The sequence below is a fragment of the Eutrema salsugineum genome, unplaced genomic scaffold, assembly GCF_000478725.1.
Source record: "Eutrema salsugineum unplaced genomic scaffold, Eutsalg1_0 scaffold_15, whole genome shotgun sequence".
NCBI classification, from domain to species: Eukaryota; Viridiplantae; Streptophyta; class Magnoliopsida; order Brassicales; family Brassicaceae; genus Eutrema; species Eutrema salsugineum.
Genome location: NW_006256867.1, coordinates 963,995 through 984,733, shown reverse-complemented (window position 1 = coordinate 984,733; position 20,739 = coordinate 963,995). Strand labels below are relative to the sequence as shown.

At 40.1% G+C, this 20,739-nt stretch overlaps 2 protein-coding genes across 2 annotated transcripts; both read left to right on the top strand.

The window, feature by feature from the left end:
- The first annotated feature begins 4,106 nt into the window (after positions 1 to 4,106).
- LOC18021717 (classical arabinogalactan protein 2) lies at positions 4,107 to 4,828 on the top strand. Its single transcript, XM_024158431.1, has one exon. The coding sequence runs from the start codon at positions 4,196 to 4,198 to the stop codon at positions 4,601 to 4,603; it is 408 nt and encodes a 135-aa protein (XP_024014199.1). The 5' UTR covers positions 4,107 to 4,195; the 3' UTR covers positions 4,604 to 4,828.
- Positions 4,829 to 10,523: 5,695 nt separating this feature from the next.
- LOC112088189 lies at positions 10,524 to 12,864 on the top strand. The gene is made up of 6 exons (XM_024158475.1): positions 10,524 to 10,544; positions 10,671 to 10,821; positions 11,044 to 11,296; positions 11,390 to 11,611; positions 11,718 to 12,076; positions 12,254 to 12,864. Exons 1-6 carry the CDS (start codon positions 10,524 to 10,526, stop codon positions 12,862 to 12,864), a joined length of 1,617 nt encoding a protein of 538 aa, XP_024014243.1.
- Positions 12,865 to 20,739: the final 7,875 nt, after the last annotated feature.

Genomic DNA, 20,739 nt, shown 5'->3' with positions numbered 1-20,739 from the left:
AACTTTCCACAACGTGTATCAGAGGTGACCAACACTGAACTCACAAAAGCAGTATCACTGTCGGAAATAAAGGAAGCAGTCTTGTCTATAGGTGCCCACAAAACCCCTGGACCAGATGGTTTCTCTGCGGCTTTTTACCAAAAGTATTGGGAGTATATACACCCGGATCTCCTCAAAGAAGTCACTCAGTTTTTTGATCATGGAGTTTTGGATCACCAACACAATCACACTAATCTGTGTCTTATTCCAAAAGTATCACCACCTTTAGAGATGAAAGACTTTCGACCAATAGCTTTATGTAATGTAAGCTATAAAATCATCTCAAAAATCCTGGTGAATAGACTGAAGCCGCACCTCAATGGTAGAGTTGCAGAGAATCAAGCAGCATTTGTACCGGGTCGAATGATATCAGACAATATTATTGTCGCACATGAGTTATATCATTCTCTCAAGGCAAGAAAGCGGCAATCTAAATCGTATATGGCCTTGAAGACAGACATTACTAAGGCATATGACAGATTAGAATGGAGATTCCTGGAGGAAACAATGAAAAGAATGGGGTTTGATCGGAAGTGGATTCAGTGGATCATGACATGTGTGTCATCTGTCACTTATTCAGTGCAAATAAACGGTACTCCTATGGGCTTCATTCAACCAAAACGAGGTATAAGGCAAGGAGATCCATTAAGTCCATACCTCTTTATACTATGTGCAGAAGTTCTTTCTCATCAGATGTCGAAAGCAATGGAGAACAGGAAGATCCCGGGGCTAAAAATCAGTAACCATAGCCCTGCAGTGAATCATTTACTATTTGCAGATGATTCTCTGTTCTTTACATTGGCTAATCCAAAATCAGGCAGAGCTATTAAAAGAGTCCTCTCGTTGTATGAAGCAACCTCAGGTCAAGCAATAAATACCAATAAATCTGCAATCACATTTGGATCTCGAGTTCATCATAATGTGAAGACACAAATGCGTAGTCTATTGGGTATCAACAATGATGGTGGAGGAGGCAAGTACCTTGGAATTCCAGAGATAGTAGGGAGAAAAAAGGCAGATCTCTTTCAATACATTTTGGAAAAGGTTCAAGCTAAAACACAAGGTTGGGATAAAAAATTTCTATCACATGGAGGTAAGGAGATATTACTAAAATCAGTAGCTATCTCAATGCCAGTTTTCTCGATGAATGTGTTCAAACTTCCCAAAGGAATTTGTGAGGAAATAAATGGTATCTTAGCCAGATTTTGGTGGGGTAAAGGAGGCGAGACAAAAGGAATGCATTGGTTTTCTGGGAACCGACTATGTACTCCAAAAAAAAGAGGGAGGATTAGGCTTCAGGGATTTTGAAAATTTCAATCTAGCTTTACTTGGAAAGCAAGTTTGGAGAATTCTTCAAAATCCTCATTGTTTAATGGCAAGAATCATCAAGGGAAGATACTTTGCTGATAGTAATGTCTTAACTGCGAAGAAAGGGCGGAAGAACTCTTATATATGGAAATCTCTTCTACAAGGTCGTGACCTATTATTGAAGGGGTTAAGATTCAACATCGGAAATGGGAAAACAGTAAGCGCCTGGATTGACCCTTGGCTCCCTACTACTCCACCCAGACCTCCAAGATCTCTGCAGCAATTTCCAGAACATTGTTTTGTCAATGAATAGATCACTAATAATTACCTGTGGGATGAAGAAAGAATTCGAAGCCTGGTTGTTGAAGAAGATGCAAACATCATCCTTTCCATGAGAGTAAATTCTCGTAATACAAAAATTTTTTTGGGATGGCATTACAACAAATCTGGTCTATACACAGTGAAATCGGCTTATTGGGTTGCAACACATTCATCAACTACTACAAGACCACTCGCTCCTCCTGGTGACATCACACTTAAGGCCAAAATATGGAAACTTCAGACAGCTCCTAAACTGAAACATTTCCTTTGGAAAATCCTCTCAAAAGTTGTGGCCATTGGAGAATGTCTTCTAAAGAGACACATCACAAGAAATTCTCAATGTCTGAGATGCCAAAATGGAGAAGAAACCATAGAACATATGTTGTTTGAATGCCAATATGCTCAAATGACGTGGAGAGCATCAGGATACCAAACTCTGTCCATACTAAATCCGGCATTATCTCTTGAAGACAGAATGGAGATATTACTAACGAGGCCAAGTTCAATGCCTCTACACATCCACCAATTCGGCTTTTGGATTCGTTGGAGATTATGGAAGAGCCGTAATGTACTCACCTACCAGAGGAAAACAATTCCATGGAAGCAACTAATACAAGGGGCAAAAGATGATGCAAAGGAATGGCAGGATACTTTTGATTCAGTCTCAAAAAAACAAAATCAACTGCAACAAATAAATATGGCGCCATTGATTCAACAACCGATATGGAAACGTCCCCCACAAGGATGGATTAAATGCAACTATGATTGATCCTATGTCTCAAGCAGAAGAACAAATAATGCAGGTTGGTTATTCAGAGATGAACAAGGCATTTTTCTAGGTGCAGGTCACGCAAAGCACTGGGCTGCAAAAAATGCTCTTGAAAGTGAATTTCAAGCTTTACTATTGCTCTACAAAACAGTTGGTGTAAAGGTTATCGACGAGTAATTTTTTAAGGTGATTCACAATCACTGGTAAATCTTCTTACGGGGAAAACGATCAACTTTGGAGCCTATAATTGGTTATGGGAAATAAAGGAATGGTGCAAGAAATTTGAAGAAGTCAAGTTTCAATGGGTACCACGATCTGCAAACCAACCAGCTGATCTTCTCTCAAAGCAACAAGCTTTTAACATCAACATCTCTTCATTTTTATGCTCTAGTTCCTACATCATATCAAGTGTATTACATTATGACCATGTTTGCTCATCTTAATATATAGACGTTAAAAAAAAAAAAAACCAAAGTTATTTTTGGGCTTAAACAAAATAAGAAAAGTTGTGATCTTAGACCACATCCACCGAAAGTTGGAAAGAAAGGCCTATCAAGGCCTTGTCTAAACTAGTTCAATTAAAATTAATCACAATAATGTTTTGGTCAATTTAAAAAGTATGATAAGGTCAAGGTTGTCAGGAAAAAGAATTTCTAATTATAAAGATAAATTTCTTATGAAGATACAATGCATATAATAAGGTCAAAGCAACAATTTTGTAATCCAAGTGAAATAATTGTTAGGTAGATTCTAAAAAAAATGTAATTAAGGATTTCACACCGTAATACTATTAGCATTAGAAGAATTTGAGAATGCGCGTTAGTTGACCGTTTAGTTGTAAGTTTGTAACAGTAATGTAAACCAATTTCTGTCACTAGAATATTGAGAAGAAAATAATTAAAACTCTATAAGATAAATGATTAAATCTAGTAAAAAAACTTAAATATTATTTTTGTAATGTATTAGTTAAGTTAACATTATTACATGACAGCTTCTGCCAGGCCCTGCTCGTATATACAGTCCAGAATCCAGATAACATACTATAAAAGCATTTTCCAACATAAACGACTATGAATAGTTAACATTAAAAATTAGTTAAGGGTTGAAAAATTATAGATTTAAGATTTTAAATCAACGAGACAACGCATACTATGAATCTGAATGAAAGCAAAGTACCCTTTTTTTACAGATGACATAGAGTTTGATTATTATACTCGTCACGCGTCATGTTCATGAAACATAAGTAAAAATCGTTATACTTTTAAGCTGGCATTATAACGCGGTAAGCAAAAAAAAAAGCAAAGTTTACACAGTCAACGAAACACTAACAACCAATCTAAACATAACAAGTGTAATATTAACTGATCTCTGCCTAATCTCAACTAAGATATATACACGTGGCAGAGCACTGTGCATCCGTTTGGTGCTCCTCCATGTAGACGATTCTTCAAGGAAACTTCAAAATCCCAAACACGGCAAGTCAAGAAAAAAAAACATAAATAAATTAATTTCAAACCGCCATTGTCAAGCTAAGCCATGCTGTATTAATGTATGTAGCTTTGCATGATTAGTGTCACAACAAGTCACAACAATAATAATTAAATTTATTATTAATTAATCCCAACCATCGGGTATATATAGAACCCCTCTTCTCTCATTATTCAACACCATCAAACAAAGAACAAGAGCTTAAAAATCAAAACAGAGTTTCAAGTTTCAGAAAGAAAAGAAACAAAAAAACAGAGAATCAATCTAAAGATGAGTCCTAAGACATTACAAGTTGTGATCTTTCTTGGTTTCTTGGCCACTTCATGTCTCTCTCAAGCTCCGGCGCCGGCACCAACCACCGTTTCTCCACCTACGGTGCTTCCTCCGGTGAAAGCTGAATCACCTTCTCCGGTTGCTTCACCACCGGCTCCAGTTAACGAGCCAACTCCGGCTCCAACCACCGCTCCAACAACTTCTCCAACAACATCTCCGGTTGCTTCTCCTCCTCAAACCGATGCTCCGGCTCCTGGTCCCTCAACAGGATTAACCCCAACTTCGGCTCCGGCTCCGGGACCAGATACCGCCGCTGATGCGCCGGGAAGCGCCGCGTGGGCTAACAAAGCTTTCCTTGTGGGAACAGCTTTTGCCGGAGCATTATACGCTGTCGTTTTGGCTTAGAGAGCTTTTGAGTACGGTGTGGATCGATGCTTTGATCCTCTGCTTTCGATTACTTTTTTATTAATTACTTCTTTAAATTCATATTTGTTATTTTTGTATAATTCTTGTTGTGATGAGGATGAACATAGAGACGATATTATGTTGTACTATCATTTTGTAATATCATTGTTCATAAATTAAAATAATTCTTTAAAATCACTTTAGATCTATGCTTTCAGTAAAAATAAATTTCAGGGAAGATGGATATTTGATAGGTGGGCACTTAAACCGCGACCCAAAACATAGAAACGAATCAAACCGAAAAAGTTACATCGAATCCAAACCAAAATTTATTTATTAATCATTTGGTTTCATTATTTTAGAATCTAGCTAGGTTGTATCTTGTATGGAGTATAACAGGATATGTAGAAATGAAAAGTTTGAAAAATGAAAGTGTATAATAATTTTTGGTTTTAGAAGAAAGCGGGTAACTTTTGGAAACGTATATACATATATACATTTCAAAAATATATATATAAAATATCACACCATATTGAAAAAATTGTTCATACATAACACAAATTCAATACATCAAACTGAAACAACTCAATTAAAAATAATTAAAAATTACATGATTCATAAATCTAAATCACAATTCATTCTCATTTTTCTTTATTCCATCAAAGAAAACGACCTCAAATTTTAGGTTGTTGAAAAAATGATTATCAAATTCAAGTCTTCCAAAATAATTTTAAGTAATTAAATCCATCATTTCTAACATCTCATATATTGAAACAAAAAACCTCTCTTCATCAGCTAACGGAAGCCCATTAGTAATAACTCATTATCTTACTGTGGGCTTTGTTAGATTGTTCTTGTGATCCAATTTAAAAGTGCAACTCGAACCAGTTTGAAGAAGGAATAGATGGAGAAGAATAAAGTTGAACAAGTTTCTTTTTTTTTTGTAATTTATTTATGATTAAGAGGTTCTAAGCCTGTGTCAAAAAATCTTAAATGTTATAAATAGTTTTTTTTTATTTTTTAAGTTATGAAAGCAGTGTTTTATATACAAGTTACATAAGACTAACATACACATCCATCAATATGGGATATATCCACAATAACTTTGTGAAAGCAGGCTTATGTAGGCCCAATACCTCCTCTTCCTCCTTCAAGGTGGCATGTGAAGGTTACGAACACCCAACTTGTCAAAAAACTCCTCAAACTCCTTACGTCCCAAAGCTTTAGTCATGATATCGGCAAGCTGAGAAGTAGTGAAGACATATTTCATGGATATCGTACCTCGAAGAATCTCGTCATGGATGAAATGACTGTCCAGTTCAACATGCTTAGTTCGTGCATGATAAACAGGATTCTTTGTTAGATTAATGGTAAACAAACTATCAGAATGGATGACAGTCGGTTCGGAACAGGTAATATCCAACGCTGGCAGCAACTCCCGAAGTCAAAGAACCTCGCAAACAGTATCAGCCATGGCGCGATACTCTGCTTCTGTCGAAGAACGAGAGACCACATCGTGTTTATGTATTTTCCACAACAAAGGAGAACCACCAAGTTGAATGAACCAACCTGTTAAAGATCGTCGCGTAATTGGACACGCGCCCTAGTTTGAATCACACCAAACAGTGAGCGTCAATTCTGCATATGCGCGAAGAAGTATTCCCTGACCCGGACTACTTTTCAAATAGAAAACTACTAGTAGAGCTGCCTTCCAGTGCGACGGTTTTGGATCATGCATGAATTGGGAGAGAATGTGTATAGAATAGGAAATCTCAGGTCGTGTGACACCAAGATAAATCAACTTTCCAACTAGACGACGATATCGAAACGGCTCAGATATAGACTCTTTCTCAACCAACGCAAGCCTGTGATTCTGTTCCAACGGAAATGAAACTGGTTTAGCACCTAGTAAGCCCGTTTCTGCAATGGTATCAAGGACATATTTTCGCTGACACAAGTAGATACCACTCGGACTACGCACAACTTCGATACCAAGGAAATAACGAAGCAAACCCAAATCTTTCATATGAAAACAGTCGCTCAAATACTCCTTAAATACCATGATTATAGCAAATGTGTTACCCGTAATAATCAGGCCATCAACATAAATAAAGATATGAAGCTGGGGATTCCCATTCGCCAATATGAACAAAGAATGATCAGATCCATTTTGTTCGAACCCATAGTCCTTCAAAGCAGTGGCAAGTTTGGCATTCCAACACCTAGGAGCCTGTTTCAAACCATACAAAGCTTTGTGAAGACGACAAACTTTGTTCTTCTCTGTTGTGCAGAAACCCGGAGGAAACTGCATGTAGACTTCCTCATCTAGATCTCTATGCAAAAACGTTTTATGAACATCCATTTGATGAACTTCTCAATCATTAGATGCAGCTTATTGTAGAAATGTCCGAATAGTAACTATTTTAGCAACAGGTGCAAAAGTTTTGTTATAATCAACACCTTCAGTTTGATTATTTCCGAGAACAACTAAACAAACTTTGTGACGCTCAAGTGTTCCATCAGAGTTGAATTTCAGCTTAAAAACTCACTTGCAACCAAGAGCTTTTTTCCCTGGTGGTAAATCTTCAATGGTCTATGTACCAAGATCTTCGAGAGAAACCATTTTATATATTTTCGACAACAAATCGCTAGCGTTTGTCTTCGATTGCCTCTTTGTAGCTTTTGGGTTCCACAGCAGAGGTAATAGCGAAGATAGATGCCTGATAACCTGCCAAAAACTTAGCACTCAACAAGTAATTGTCAATCGGGTATGGAGTAGCATACGGATATGGCTCATGCAAAAGTATGCTGACAAAATCTGCGAGCTTCGTTGGTCTGGTTTTCCGTCGATGACCTCTACCAAGAAGTATGGGTTCAGATGTACTAAGTGACTCAATTGGAATATCTGTAACTTCCATTGCAGGAGCATTTGCAACTGGAAAACTTTCAATCTCTGGAGTAATCGCAACATCAGAGCTGAAATCACTATCATCACTAACCAACTGAGCTTCTGAAGTATCAGGAGTCGGCTGAGTAGGGATTTCTGGGAGTACAGTAGCAGTCGAACTGTCACATGGAGAAGATGCATCAAGAAGGGATTTCTCCAGATGTGATGTGATTTCAGTGATTCGATCAGAAGAAACATATATCTCACCATCATCATCAAACATTGCAGTGTGTGGATCTGTAATGTCAATTGGTGGTGTAGGAGTGGATGATGGAGAAACAAAGAATGGAAACTCTGTTTCACAAAAGATTACATCCCTAGAAACGACAACGACTCAAGTCTCAAAATTGTAAACTCGCCAACCCTTCTTTCTGAAAGGATATCCAAGAAACACAGATTTATTTTTCCGACTCACAAATTAATCGCCGCCATGCTTTTGGATGTGTACATAACATAAACACCAGAATACTTTGATGTGTTTCATGGGTGTTGGTTTATTATATAACAGTTCAAATGGCGTCTTTCCATTGAGGAGTGATGGCGTACGATTTATCAAGTAACCAGCCGCTAGAGCACAATAACTCCAAAATAAGACAGGAAGATGTGCTTGATATCGAAAAGCACGAGCAACGTTTTACAAATGCATGTGTTTTCGTTTCACTCTGCTGTTTTGCTGTAAAGTTCCCACACAGGAAGTCTCGTGTATAATCCCTTTCTCAGCAAAATAATCACTCAAACAAATGAACTCTGAGCCATTGTCACTGCAAAGTGTTTTGACTTGGCTATTGAATTGGCGTTCAACAAGAGTGATGACATTCTTTAAGTGTTGTGGTGCAGCTTGTTTAGATGGCAATTGGTAAATCCAAACAGCTCGAGTATAGTCATCAAGGATCGTAAGAAAGTACTTAGACCCACAAATCGAAGTTGTCCGATATGGACCCCATAAATCACAATGAATCAACTCAAAACTCATATTCGTTTTCTTATTACTCAAAGGAAATAAACCTCTAGTTTGTTTGGCACGGAGACATACTTCACATGCCTTGAAATCAAAAACACCACTACTTAAATCAGATAAATGCAACATCTCTAAAGTTTTGGAAGAAGGATGTCCTAAGCGACTATGCCACAACTCCAACGATGATGAGTCCAAACGCTGCTCACTTGCTCCAATCAGTGTCCGAGTGTGGCAATCAGAAATCTGAAATATGCAGCCCCTATCTCTAGTCAGTTGAGATACAGAAATCAGATGACAATGCAGCCCATCAACGAAGAAAACGTTATGAAGTTTCAGATTTGATCCCATATAAACATTCCCTTGTTTATTTGGAGTAGTAAATCTTCCATCCGGAAGTTTGATCATAATCAGTGCGATTTAACGTATATCGGAAAGATAATTAATGCTTCCCGTCATCTGATTTGATGCGCCTGTATCAATTATCCAAGATTCAAACAAGAACGTACCCGTAAACGGATTATTGGTGGATGTCTTCCATTCATTCAACTGATAGATCATGGTTTTTATGGTTTTTAACCATGGTATAAGTCTTATTTATAGAGTCTTTTTAGTGTCTTTCAAGTCTTTTGGAGTCTTTTCAGGTCATAGGTACGTTTGAAGCTTAACTGGAGACTTTGGAGCACTTTGGAGCTTAATCAGGATCAAATTCGTCAAGTATGGATTTTGTGCCTTAGTGTCTCTCGACACCATGGAGAGTGACGCTCGACACTTGTCAGGGAAATAAGGAAAATGCGATTTTTGTTTCCTATTTGAAGAAGGAGTTGGGCCCAAACGTTTTCAAGGAAGCCCAAGACGTGTCTTAGATATATATATATGATTTTTATTCCCTTTTTACGATAACCTTAGATTTTTGAGAAAGAGATACTCTGAGTTTTCGGTTTTTGCGATTTTCTGAGCTTGGGAAGACAAGTCTGAACTCTGTTCGTTTAGAGAGAAGATTTCGAACCCCTTTATTTATTTCGTATTGCTTTCTATTCATCATGTTTGTTGTTTCAATAATCATGTCTGAGTAGATCACCTGTTAGGTTTAGGGTTTAATTAGGGTTTTCTTTGAATGTTTGATTAACTTGCTAGTTAGGGTTCATATCTATTTGTTCTTCACCTTAGGTTGTTCTTAAAGCTAATTCTAGACTGATCTCCTAGAACTTAGATCTTTGGTTGCTTAATTGACACGGAAGTGTAATTGAATAACTGGAAAGAACCTAGGTTGAGCAAAGTAACTATTCGCAAAGAAATTTGGTTTAGATACTTTGTGAACATATCGAACTTGTGCATTAAGGCTGGTTTAAATCTGTAGGATTTGCAAAGGAATTTGGGATTCTAGGATTTTAACTTAGATAATTCTCACAACGGAAGCTGGTTAATTATAATTCTGTGTTTCGAGTTCAAGAACTGTGCTTAAACCTGAACCCTGATTAGTTAAGTCTATCTGCATTCATTGATCTCCTGAAAACGCCCTAGACCTAGTCTTTATCCAATCGAACTTACAACCGTTTTTACTGCTGTTTTGCTGTTTAATTTACTTCTGTCGCATTGCTATTTGTTTCGCATACTTCGGCTTAGCGTAACTCCATCTACACAAGGTTTATTGAGTGATCTCTAGTCTCTGTGGTTCGACCCCTAGATACTACAACTGCACATCTGTGCTCTTGCAGAGTAGCTTAGCGATTAAAGTTTGAGCAGATCAAGTTTTGGCGCCGTTACCGGGGACTTGATTTCGCCATTAAACCTAGTTTTTGAGTTTCGACTAAGTTTTTCGACCTAGTGTCGAGCGCGACACCTTTCTTTTTATAACCTAGTTAACTTATTTCGTTTTCTCTCTTTGTTTTTGGTGTTTCAGGTTTATGCATACTCGTGGAACCAGAAGCAACAAGGACATCCCGCTAGTGAATTTGAGCAACGAGGAGCTAGCTGAGTTAGAGCGAACGAATAGGAAAGCAAAGGATCCGACAATGATGGAAAACGCCAATGGACTTGTTCGTGATGATGATGGAATCTGGAGAGACCAAGAGGGTCATGTATGCAATGCGAGAGGCCAAAGGCTTGATGGAGATGGCAACATCATTCCACCAGCATCTTTACCAGTGGATGTTGTTGACCAGAATCCACCACCTGCACCGCGTGGTAATGCTGTGATCGTTCCACATCAGAGAAACGCTCCAGAGGATCGGAATGTGAGGGAACCTGCACTTGCAGCTGGTCATGGACGAATACTTGGAGATTACAACAGGCCTGAGCAGTTCTATGCAAATCGTTCTGCGATTCGCGCCCCTGCGTTTCAAAGAAACGATTTTGAGCTGAAGCCTGAGTACTACACTCTTGTGGGTCAGCATCCTTTCCATGGCCACTCTCATGAGCACCCTATGGATCATATCAAAAGGTTTGAGGACTTGGTCACCAGCATCAAATACAATGGAGTGTCCAATGATTTCCTCCTCTGCAAGTTGTTTCCTTACTCTCTTGCTGGAGAAGCAGCTAACTGGTTGAAGCAGTTGAAGCCAGGATCACTCACTACTTGGGAAGAGACCAGGAATGCTTTCCTGCACAACTTCTTCGATGATGCTAGGTCTGAGGAGTTGAGAACGAAGATTTCGACTTTCTCTCAGGAACCAACTAAAGCGTTCAAAGCTTCTTGGGTGCGATTCAAATCGTACCAGCGAGACTGCCTCCATCATGGCTTCAGCGATGTGCAGCTGTTAGGTATCTTCTTCAGAGGTATTGATTGGAGGTATCAGATGGCACTTGATGCAGCAAGCAATGGAAACTTCAACACCAGATACCCAGAAGAAGCTGTTGAGCTCATCGAAAATTTGGCATCCAGCAATAGCACCAAGAATGCAGCTCTTGAGCGAAAGAAGCAAGCTGGAAACATGGATAGATCGCAGATCGCTGAGGTGAAAGGTAAACTTGACTCTGTGCACAGCCTTTTAGTGGGTAAGAAGTCTGTCAGATTCTCACAGGAGGTGGAGAGTTTCGAACCTGAGGATGAAGCTGAGGTGGAGGATGTCAACTTTGTCAGTGAATCAGGATTTCAGGGTCAGAGGTTTGGTAATCAGCAAGGTAACAGAAGCTACAGTGGGAATTACAATGGAAAAAATCAGAGGAGTACCTTCAACAGTAATCAAAACTTCTCTTGTTACACGCCTAAGCCTCAGTAATCAGAACTTATCTGGTTACACGCCTAAGCCTCAGCCCTTTTCCAACAACAGTTTCTCCAGAAATTACAGCACTCCTTCATCTCAACCTCAAAATCCTGACAATGAGATGAAGTCTATGCTGGAACAAATTCTGGAAGGTCAGCAGAAGCTCATCGTGGACTTTAATGGGAAGATGGATGCTCTCTACCTTGATCTGAATGGAAAAATCGAAGCTCTGAACACTCATGTCAAGCAGCTCGATACCCAGGTTGCTCAAACTGCAGGTTCTGTTAAAAGGCAAGAAGGTTTTCTTCCTGGGAAGACTGACACCAATCCAAGGCATCACTGCAGTGCTATCACGTTGAGGAGTGGTAAAAATCTGAGTTCAGAGCCCAAAAAGACGCCTCCTGCACTTGAAGTCGTGGATTTGGAAAACCCTGAAGAAGTTCCTGAGATTGCAGAGCCGGTGTCGAGCGACACCACCACTAGTGTCGCGCGTCACCAATTGCAGAGCGAAGCTGTTGATGCTCCGAATCCGAAATTTGCAGAGGAGAAGGCTTACAAACCTAAAGTTCCTTACCCAAGGAGCCCTAGGAAGTCCAAGCAAGAGCTTGATGATGCACGATGCAAAGCCCTGATGGAAAAGCTTGTGATTGAGATTCCCTTGGTTGATGCTGTGAAATTCACTCCTGTTATCAGGCGTTATGTGAAGCGAATGGTGACTAATAATCTCAGCCATGAACAAGTAGTGATGATGATTTCTGAGCAAGTCAGTGCAGTGATTCAGAACCGAATTCCGGAGAAGCTGTCTGATCCAGAAAGCTTTGTCTTGGATTTCTCTATCTTCACAGAGAGATTCAAGAGATCGATGTGTGATCTGGGTTCAAGTGTTAACCTCATGCCTTATTCAGTAGCTGTCAATCTCGGTATGACTGACTTCAAGCCGACAAGGATATCTCTCATCCTAGCTGATCGTTTGACAAGGATACCTGAAGGGGTGCTAGAAGATGTTCCAATCAAGGTTGGAGACTGCATGATACCAACTGATTTTGTGGTTCTGGAGTATGGTGAGGAGCCTAAAGATCCTCTTATCCTTGGGAGACCTTTTCTAGCTACAGCAAGCGCTATTATTGAGTCAGGAAAGGCAGGATCGCTCTGAATGTTGGAGATCTGGTGATGAACTTTGACATGGACAAGCTTATGAAGAAGTCCACCATCGATGGTCAGACCTTCTATGTCGACACTCTCACAGAGTTTGCTGAGGAGATTTTCCATGAGATGCTGCCTACAGACCCACTGGATAGAGCTTTGACCACGTCTGCATCTGAAGCTGAACACTTGGACGAAATTTCAGCATCTTACTCGAAGATGTTGGACTCCAGCGAGCATGTGATGCAACTAGCATCGCAGATTGAACAGCTTGAGTCTCCTGCGAAGGTGAAGCAGCTATCCGACTGGAGTGGGGAGAAAGCGCCCAAGATAGAGTTCAAAAAACTCCCTGCAGGACTAAGGTACGCATTCCTAGGCTCTAATTCTACTTATCCAGTCATTATCAACTCTTCCTTGAACAATGCTGAGGTTACCTTACTACTGAGCAAGCTGCGCAAGCATCGCAAAGCTTTTGGCTATTCTCTTGATGATATTTCAGGTGTCTCACCAGACTTGTGCATGCATCGAATTCACCTGGAGGATGAGTCGAAGTCATCGATTGAACACCAGCGCAGTTAAACCCTAACCTGAAAGACGTCGTCAAAAAGGAGATCATGAAACTGCTGGAAGCTGGAATCATCTATCCAATTTCAGATAGTGCTTGGGTCAGTCCTGTGCACGTGGTTCCTAAGAAAGGAGGGGTTACAGTTGTGAAGAATGACAAGGATGAGCTGATTCCGACTCGCACAGTGACTGGACACAGGATATGCATCGATTACAGGAAGCTGAATGCAGCGACCAGGAAAGATCACTTCCCATTGCCCTTTATTGATCAAATGCTGGAGAGACTTGCAAGCCATCCCTACTACTGCTTCCTCGATGGGTACTCAGGATTTTTCCAGATCCCTATCCACCCAGATGATCAGGAGAAGACCACCTTTACATGTCCATACGGCACTTTCGCATATCGCATGATGCCCTTTAGAAAGATCACTTCCCATTGCCCTTTATTGATCAGATGCTGGAGAGACTTGCTTGCCATCCCTACTACTGCTTCCTCGATGGGTACTCAGGATTTTTCCAGATCCCTATCCACCCATATGATCAGGAGAAGACCACCTTTACATGTCCATACGGCACTTTCGCATATCGTAGGATGCCCTTTGGACTTTGTAATGCTCCTGCGACATTTCAGAGATGTATGATGTCCATCTTCACTGACATTATTGAGGATTTCATGGAGGTCTTTATGGATGATTTCTCAGTTTACGGATCATCTTTTAAGGACTGTCTGGATAATCTCTGCAAAGTCCTGGCTCGCTGTGAAGAGAAGTACTTGGTCCTTAACTGGGAAAAGTGTCATTTTATGGTCAGAGATAGGATTGTTCTTGGGCACAAAGTTTCTGCAGCTGGTATCGAAGTGGATCGTGCGAAGATTGACGTCATGACGAGCTTGCCACCACCTGATTCTGCAAAATCGGTTAGAAGCTTTCTGGGTCATGCAGGGTTCTATCGTCGCTTCATCAAAGACTTCAGCAAGATTGCACGTCCTCTTACTGCTCTGCTATGCAAGGATGCTAAGTTTGAGTTTACAGATGAGTGTCTTGCTGCGTTCAAACAGATCAAACATGCTCTGATAAGCGCCCCTATCGTGCAACCTCCTAACTGGAATTTGCCTTTTGAGGTGATGTGTGATGCTAGTGATTTTGCTGTTGGTGCTGTTCTGGGACAGAAGAAGGACAAAAAGCTTCATGCAGTCTACTATGCCAGTCGAACTCTGGATGATGCTCAAAGGAATTATGCTACCACTGAGAAGGAACTGTTGGCTGTGGTCTTTGCTTTTGAGAAATTTCGACCATACCTTGTGGGATCGAAGGTGATTGTGCACACAGATCATTCTGCACTCAAATACTTGATGCAGAAAAAGGATGCAAAGCCGAGATTACTGCGATGGGTGTTACTCCTTCAAGAGTTCGATATTGAGGTCAAGGACAAGAAGGGTGTCGAGAATGGTGTTGCAGATCATCTCTCATGCATCAGGGTTGAAGACGACGTACCCATAGACGATTTCCTGCCAGAGGAGAATGTATACTATGTGGAAACCGATTTCAAGAGCAGGTTTAATGAAGAATTGCAGGTTTTTTGAATTGGAGAAACGTTAGTGTCGAGCGACACCACCACTAGTGTCGCGCGTCACCTTGCTCAGCCGAACACAGAGACCTCTCAACGTCTTTGGTATGCTGATATTGCCAATTATCTCGCTGCAGAGGCTGAGCCTGAGAACTTTAAGGGCTATGCAAAGAAGAAGTTCCTGAGAGAGCTGCGAAGATACCACTGGGATGAGCCATATCTTTACAAGCACTGTTCTGATGGGATTTACAGAAGATGCATTGCAGAGTCAGAAGTTCCAGAGGTGCTGTTTCATTGTCATGGATCCGAATATGCTGGACACTTTGCGACATTCAAAACAGTGTCTAAGGTTTTTCAAGCAGGCTTTTGGTGGCCTACCATGTTTCGCGACGCACATGCTTTCATCTCGCAGTGCGATGCTTGTCAGAGGAGAGGAAAGATCAGCAAAAGACATGAGATGCCACATAATTTCATCCTTGAGGTTGAGGTATTCGATTGCTGGGGCATCGATTTCATGGGTCCTTTTCCCTCTTCTTATGGGAACAAGTACATCCTGGTTGCTGTTGATTATGTTTCAAAGTGGGTCGAAGCCATTGCCAGTCCCACCAACGACTCTTCAGTGGTTCTTAAGATGTTCAAGACCATCATCTTTCCTCGATTTGGAGTGCCTCGAATTGTTATAAGTGATGGTGGTTCTCACTTCATTAACAAGATTTTCGAGAAACTCCTCAGGAAACATGGAGTTCATCATCGAGTTGCAACTCCTTATCACCCTCAGACGAGTGGACAGGTCGAAGTCTCGAATCGTCAGATTAAGGAGATCATGGAGAAGACAGTGGGTAAAACTCGAAAGGATTGGGCTGCAAAGTTGGACAATGCACTCTGGACGTACAGGACAGCGTTCAAAACACCTCTAGGCACCACACCTTTCCACCTGCTCTATGGAAAGCCCTGTCACCTTCCAGTGGAGATCGAACACAAAGCAGCATGGGCGATAAAGCTGATGAATTTCGACATCAAGTCTGCTGCAGAAAAGAGACTGGTACAGCTGAATGAGTTGGACGAAATCAGACACCATGCCTATGAGAATTCGAAGTTGTACAAAGAGAGGACCAAGGCGTATCACGATTCAAAAATCCTCTCCAGGCCATTCGAACCGAATGATCAGGTACTTCTGTATAACTCTCGATTGCAATTGTTTCCTGGTAAACTTCGTTCTCGATGGTCAGGTCCTTTCATAGTCAAAGAGGTTCGCCCCTATGGTGCCATCGTCCTCCTCACACCAGATGGTAGCAGAGAGTTCACAGTCAATGGACAAAGGGTGAAACATTACTGGGCCAAAGCTGAGATTCCGGATGGACATATCGTTCCTCTGGATGGTGCACCTCCTGCCTGAATCACCATCAAGTCAAGCTAATGACTTTAAACAAGCGCTTGATGGAAGGCAATCCACCGGTGAGTCTGTAAATAAGTCTTTTATTTCAGTTGATTTTCGTTTTTCTTTCGTGTCTTAGGTGAAGCAGGGCTGGTGTCGAGCGACAGCACTCTCGGTGTCACCTGTCACTTGACTCTGTGAAAAAAAAAAAAAAAAATTAGGACCTAGCTTAACCGGAGTGGAGTCGGGAGCGGATCGGACACGAGGACATACCACACACACTTTGCAAGTGTCGCGCGTCACCACCCTTGGTGTCGCTCGCCACTCACAAACAAGTAAGTTCCCTTTTTCCCACTTTTATTTAAAAAATCCTCACACCCTTTCTCCCTTCCTCCTCGCCGCACTCGACACTTTCGCCATACCCACCCTCACCAAAACCCTCTGGTGATGACACTGCTACTAGTGATGAGGACTAGTTCCTCCGTCATTCTGGTTCTGTTTTTCTCTTCTCTTTTCTTTTCGTTTGTTTGAGTCTGTTGTGTCAGCTACACTTGTTGTGATACTTTGTTGGATTTATGCTTTTATGGGTTGTCTTGTTACTGCTAACTTCTTTCTAAGTGATCTGACAGTGCTAACCTAGATGATTCTCTGTCCTATTTGGTGGACTCATGTGTCTCTGATCGCGACGATTGCTCTCTGCACTGTGGTATTGCGCGACACCATAATTGGTATCACTCGTCACCACCCTTGCACTTTCGACCTAAGCTTGTTTTCATCTGAACCTGAGCTGTGTGTTGGTCGACCTAACTGAGTAATAAGATATTCTAACCCATTGCATTCATCCTTCTGACTCTCTCTTTTGTCACCAACTTTGGATTTGCTTACACTGGGGACAGTGTTATTCAAGTCTGGGGGAGGTAGTTGCTGACATTGTGTTTGTTTTTATTAAGAGTCAGTTGTGTCAAATTGTTTTTGAGTCAAAACTTGTTGGAGATTATGATGCTTTTCTTGGAATTATTGCGCTGACCTTTCATCTAAGTAACCACTGCTGTTTAATTTACTTCTGTCGCATTGCTATTTGTTTCGCATACTTCGGCTTAGCGTAACTCCATCTACACAAGGTTTATTAAGTGATCTCTAGTCTCTGTGGTTCGACCCCTAAATACTACAACTGCACATCTGTGCTCTTGCAGAGTAGCTTAGGGATTAAACTTTGAGCAGATCATCAACATAGCGACCAATGTGTGCCACTGCTGATCATTGAGTCTACGAAAACCCGATTCGATCTGCAGAAGTGAGAGCAGCATTGTGTGAAATAGAGGCTGAAGGACCCGCATGTGAACCAGGAGCACCAGACACCATGGAAACATTGTTGACTCGAGCAGGCTCAGAATGCTTCCCTCGAGATGGAGAGGGAAACAGACTCGGTGTAGAGGAAGCAGATGCTTCCGCAGTTGACTTAGACCGTGAGCGCTCACCCCACCATGGCGGATAGCCAAATTTGCGGAAGCACTTGTTGGCGAGATGACCATTTCGACCACACAAAGTGCACATGACTCGACCATCTTGAAGAGTGGATGATCGAGCTTGTGTTTGTACTGCAAAGCTCACACCATTTGATCGTCCTTCATGTAAACGACCCAACGCCTTTGATTCTTCATCCTGAGTAAGCACATTATATGCTTCATCGAGTGAAGTCAAAGGAGTTCGCAAGAGAAGAGCAGACTTGACTCCACCATACAGCGACTCATCGATTCCCATAAGAAATTGATGAAGTTTATCTTCTTCACGCTCCTTTGCAATCTCTTCTGCAGTTTTGGCCTTTTGATAATCAGCAGGGCTTGTCCAGAGCTTTGTGAGTTTTCCGAAGTAAGTCTCATTCGGTATGCCTTGTTGACGACATGTAGCAAGTTCGGTTTTGAGTCGTTGAATGTGCTGGCCATTCTTAACTGCAAATCGCTTTTGAATCTGCGTCCAAAGGATGTACGCATCATCGCAATATGACAGAGATGTGCACAATGTCTCATGGTAAGTTTGATCCATGATATGACAAGAGCATTGTTTGCACACCAATCTTCGTAATCAGCAGAGTCTTCATGCGGTTTTGGAATCAAACCATCTGCAAAGCCGAATTTCTTCCGTACGTGCAACACCAGCCGGAGACTGTTGGACCACTCGTCGTAGTTGGGTCCTCGTAACAACGGCCTTGAAATTACTGTTCTGGGATTATCACTGGGGTCAAATCGTACGGCGAAATTGTTCGCTTCATGACCTCTGTAGAAGAGGTCGACGAAGGAGGTGGAGTCCTCGTAACACTCGACAATTCGTTATGAGTGGGATTCTTCGCCATCGAGAAAAAAAAAATCAAACTTTTTCTTTTTCTTTTTCTTTTTAAAAAAGAAAACTGAGATTTCAGAGATCTGCTGGAAAAAAAAATCACAGCAAAAATCGAAACAATAACCCTTTGTAATGAAGTTAATGCTCTGATACCATGTCAAGAAACCTTAGATATTGTAAATAGGTTTTCTTATTTCTCAAGTTATGAAGGCAGTGCCTTATATACAAATTACATAAAAGTAACATACAAATCCATCGATGTGGGATATATTCATAATAACTTTGTGAAAGCAGGCTTATGTAGCCCAATACATCCCAAGACGAAGAATAAAGTTGTTCAATTTAATTTTTAGAGAGCAGACTACTCCTAATGTGAATTATAAACCTGTGACCTCCAAAGTCCATACATTATCGGTAATCTAGCCAATAGCCATGACAAAAACCTTTAAGTATCAAGGAGGTGAAGTGGAGTAACAAGTTTTGAATTGCTGAAAATCGACTTGTATTTCTTAGACCTGAAAGTCAATGTATTTATATACAATGGTATACTAACTCTTAAAACCCAATACAAAAAGGAAAAGTTTACAAGTAGGAAACTTGAATTTTTTGTTCCTGTATCTTCTTCTTCCATGTTCTTGAGACTTGTTAACGATATAGCCGTCACGAAAAAACTTCATTTTCAACTAATGGTATCATAAATGCTGTCTGGATTTTTAAAGGTAAGATACAGTATGACTTAATTTACGATGGTTGGTTACTTGGTATGAAAGTCTTGCTTTTTTTTTCAAGAGTATGGAAACTACTCTTTCAAACAAGTATGGAAACTCTGGCTTCATTGATAACAGTTTCCGTAAATATGAATCATATAAAATTGTATTATTTAAGTAAAAAGGGAATATAATTGGAACAAAAGCCTTTGATGATTGATGGGTAAAAAGACAAGGAATAAGGAACAGCTAACTTTGCCCATAGAATTACCAACCAAAAGTTCAGACAATGGGATGTCACATTTTCCTTTTCCATTTCTCTCTCTCTTAGGAATTATAGATAAAACTAAAGAAACAACTAATAAAACCAAAAAACGAATATATCCAAAGTTTTTCAAACGAATTAAGATATCTTACTCTCTATTGTATGTACCTTTGAATTTACAGGCCTTCTTTATAAGTTTTTTACATTAATCTCTTTATGTGGTTAGGTTTTGTGTTTGATACACACGAAAATGAAGATGAATAATGTTACCATTTTTGTTAGATTTTGCGGTTATGAAAATATGAAGTCGAGTGGAATTTTTGGTTTTCTATTCGTCGATTTCTTAGTGCTTTTTATAGACCATACATAGTTTTCTTGTGGTGAATTTTTAGGATGTTGCTTAAATTCAACCAATATTATTTGAACATATATATAGTTAAGTAAACCGGGTTTTGCATAATATGGTGCACATATATGCAAGTGGAACAAACGAAAGGTGAAAGAAAACTGCCAAAAAGACATGAGTGGAGAAACCAGGCTACACACTTTTGTTAGATTTTGGACCCAAATGCACTTTTTCGGTTGTTGTTGTAAATTTAATAAAAGCTCATTGCTTGCTTTTCTTCTTTTGTTTTTGTTAACTACTATAAATTTTTAAACATAAAAAGAGAACGAAGAGGGCCAAAAGAAAAATCTAGGGTCATAGCTCATGTTTTGTTTTGTTTTTGTTTCTTCTATCTTCTTTTTGTTTTAGAATCACCAAACTTCATAACTGTTGACCCTATAGTAATTGAAACTGAAAAGCCGAGAGAACTTTAATTAATCAGAGATAATATATAACATTCTTCTTCTTTTTTTTGAAAGGGTATTATAATATTCTTTTCTTCACATATACTGTTGCGATATACCTTATCTTTTTGTTTTCATACGTATTGATGGTATGTAAACTTATATGATTTTCAAAAGCCTTTATATATAAAAAAAAATTGTTTAATAACAACGATATATGTGAGAGTAGAACACATAAACAGAAGATATACAAAATTGTAAAGGACAAAAAAATACAAAAGA

What these genes read in the sequence shown, in the direction of transcription:
- LOC18021717 (XM_024158431.1), top strand. Translation starts at nt 4,196, where the DNA reads ATGAGTCCTAAGACATTACAAGTTGTGATCTTTCTTGGTTTCTTGGCC.
- LOC112088189 (XM_024158475.1), top strand. Translation starts at nt 10,524, where the DNA reads ATGGAAAACGCCAATGGACTT. An exon ending in TGGAAAACGCCAATGGACTT is followed by an intron (nt 10,545 to 10,670) that starts GTTCGTGATGAT and finishes GTTGTTGACCAG; the next exon opens with AATCCACCACCTGCACCGCG. An exon ending in TGAGCAGTTCTATGCAAATC is followed by an intron (nt 10,822 to 11,043) that starts GTTCTGCGATTC and finishes CTGGAGAAGCAG; the next exon opens with CTAACTGGTTGAAGCAGTTG.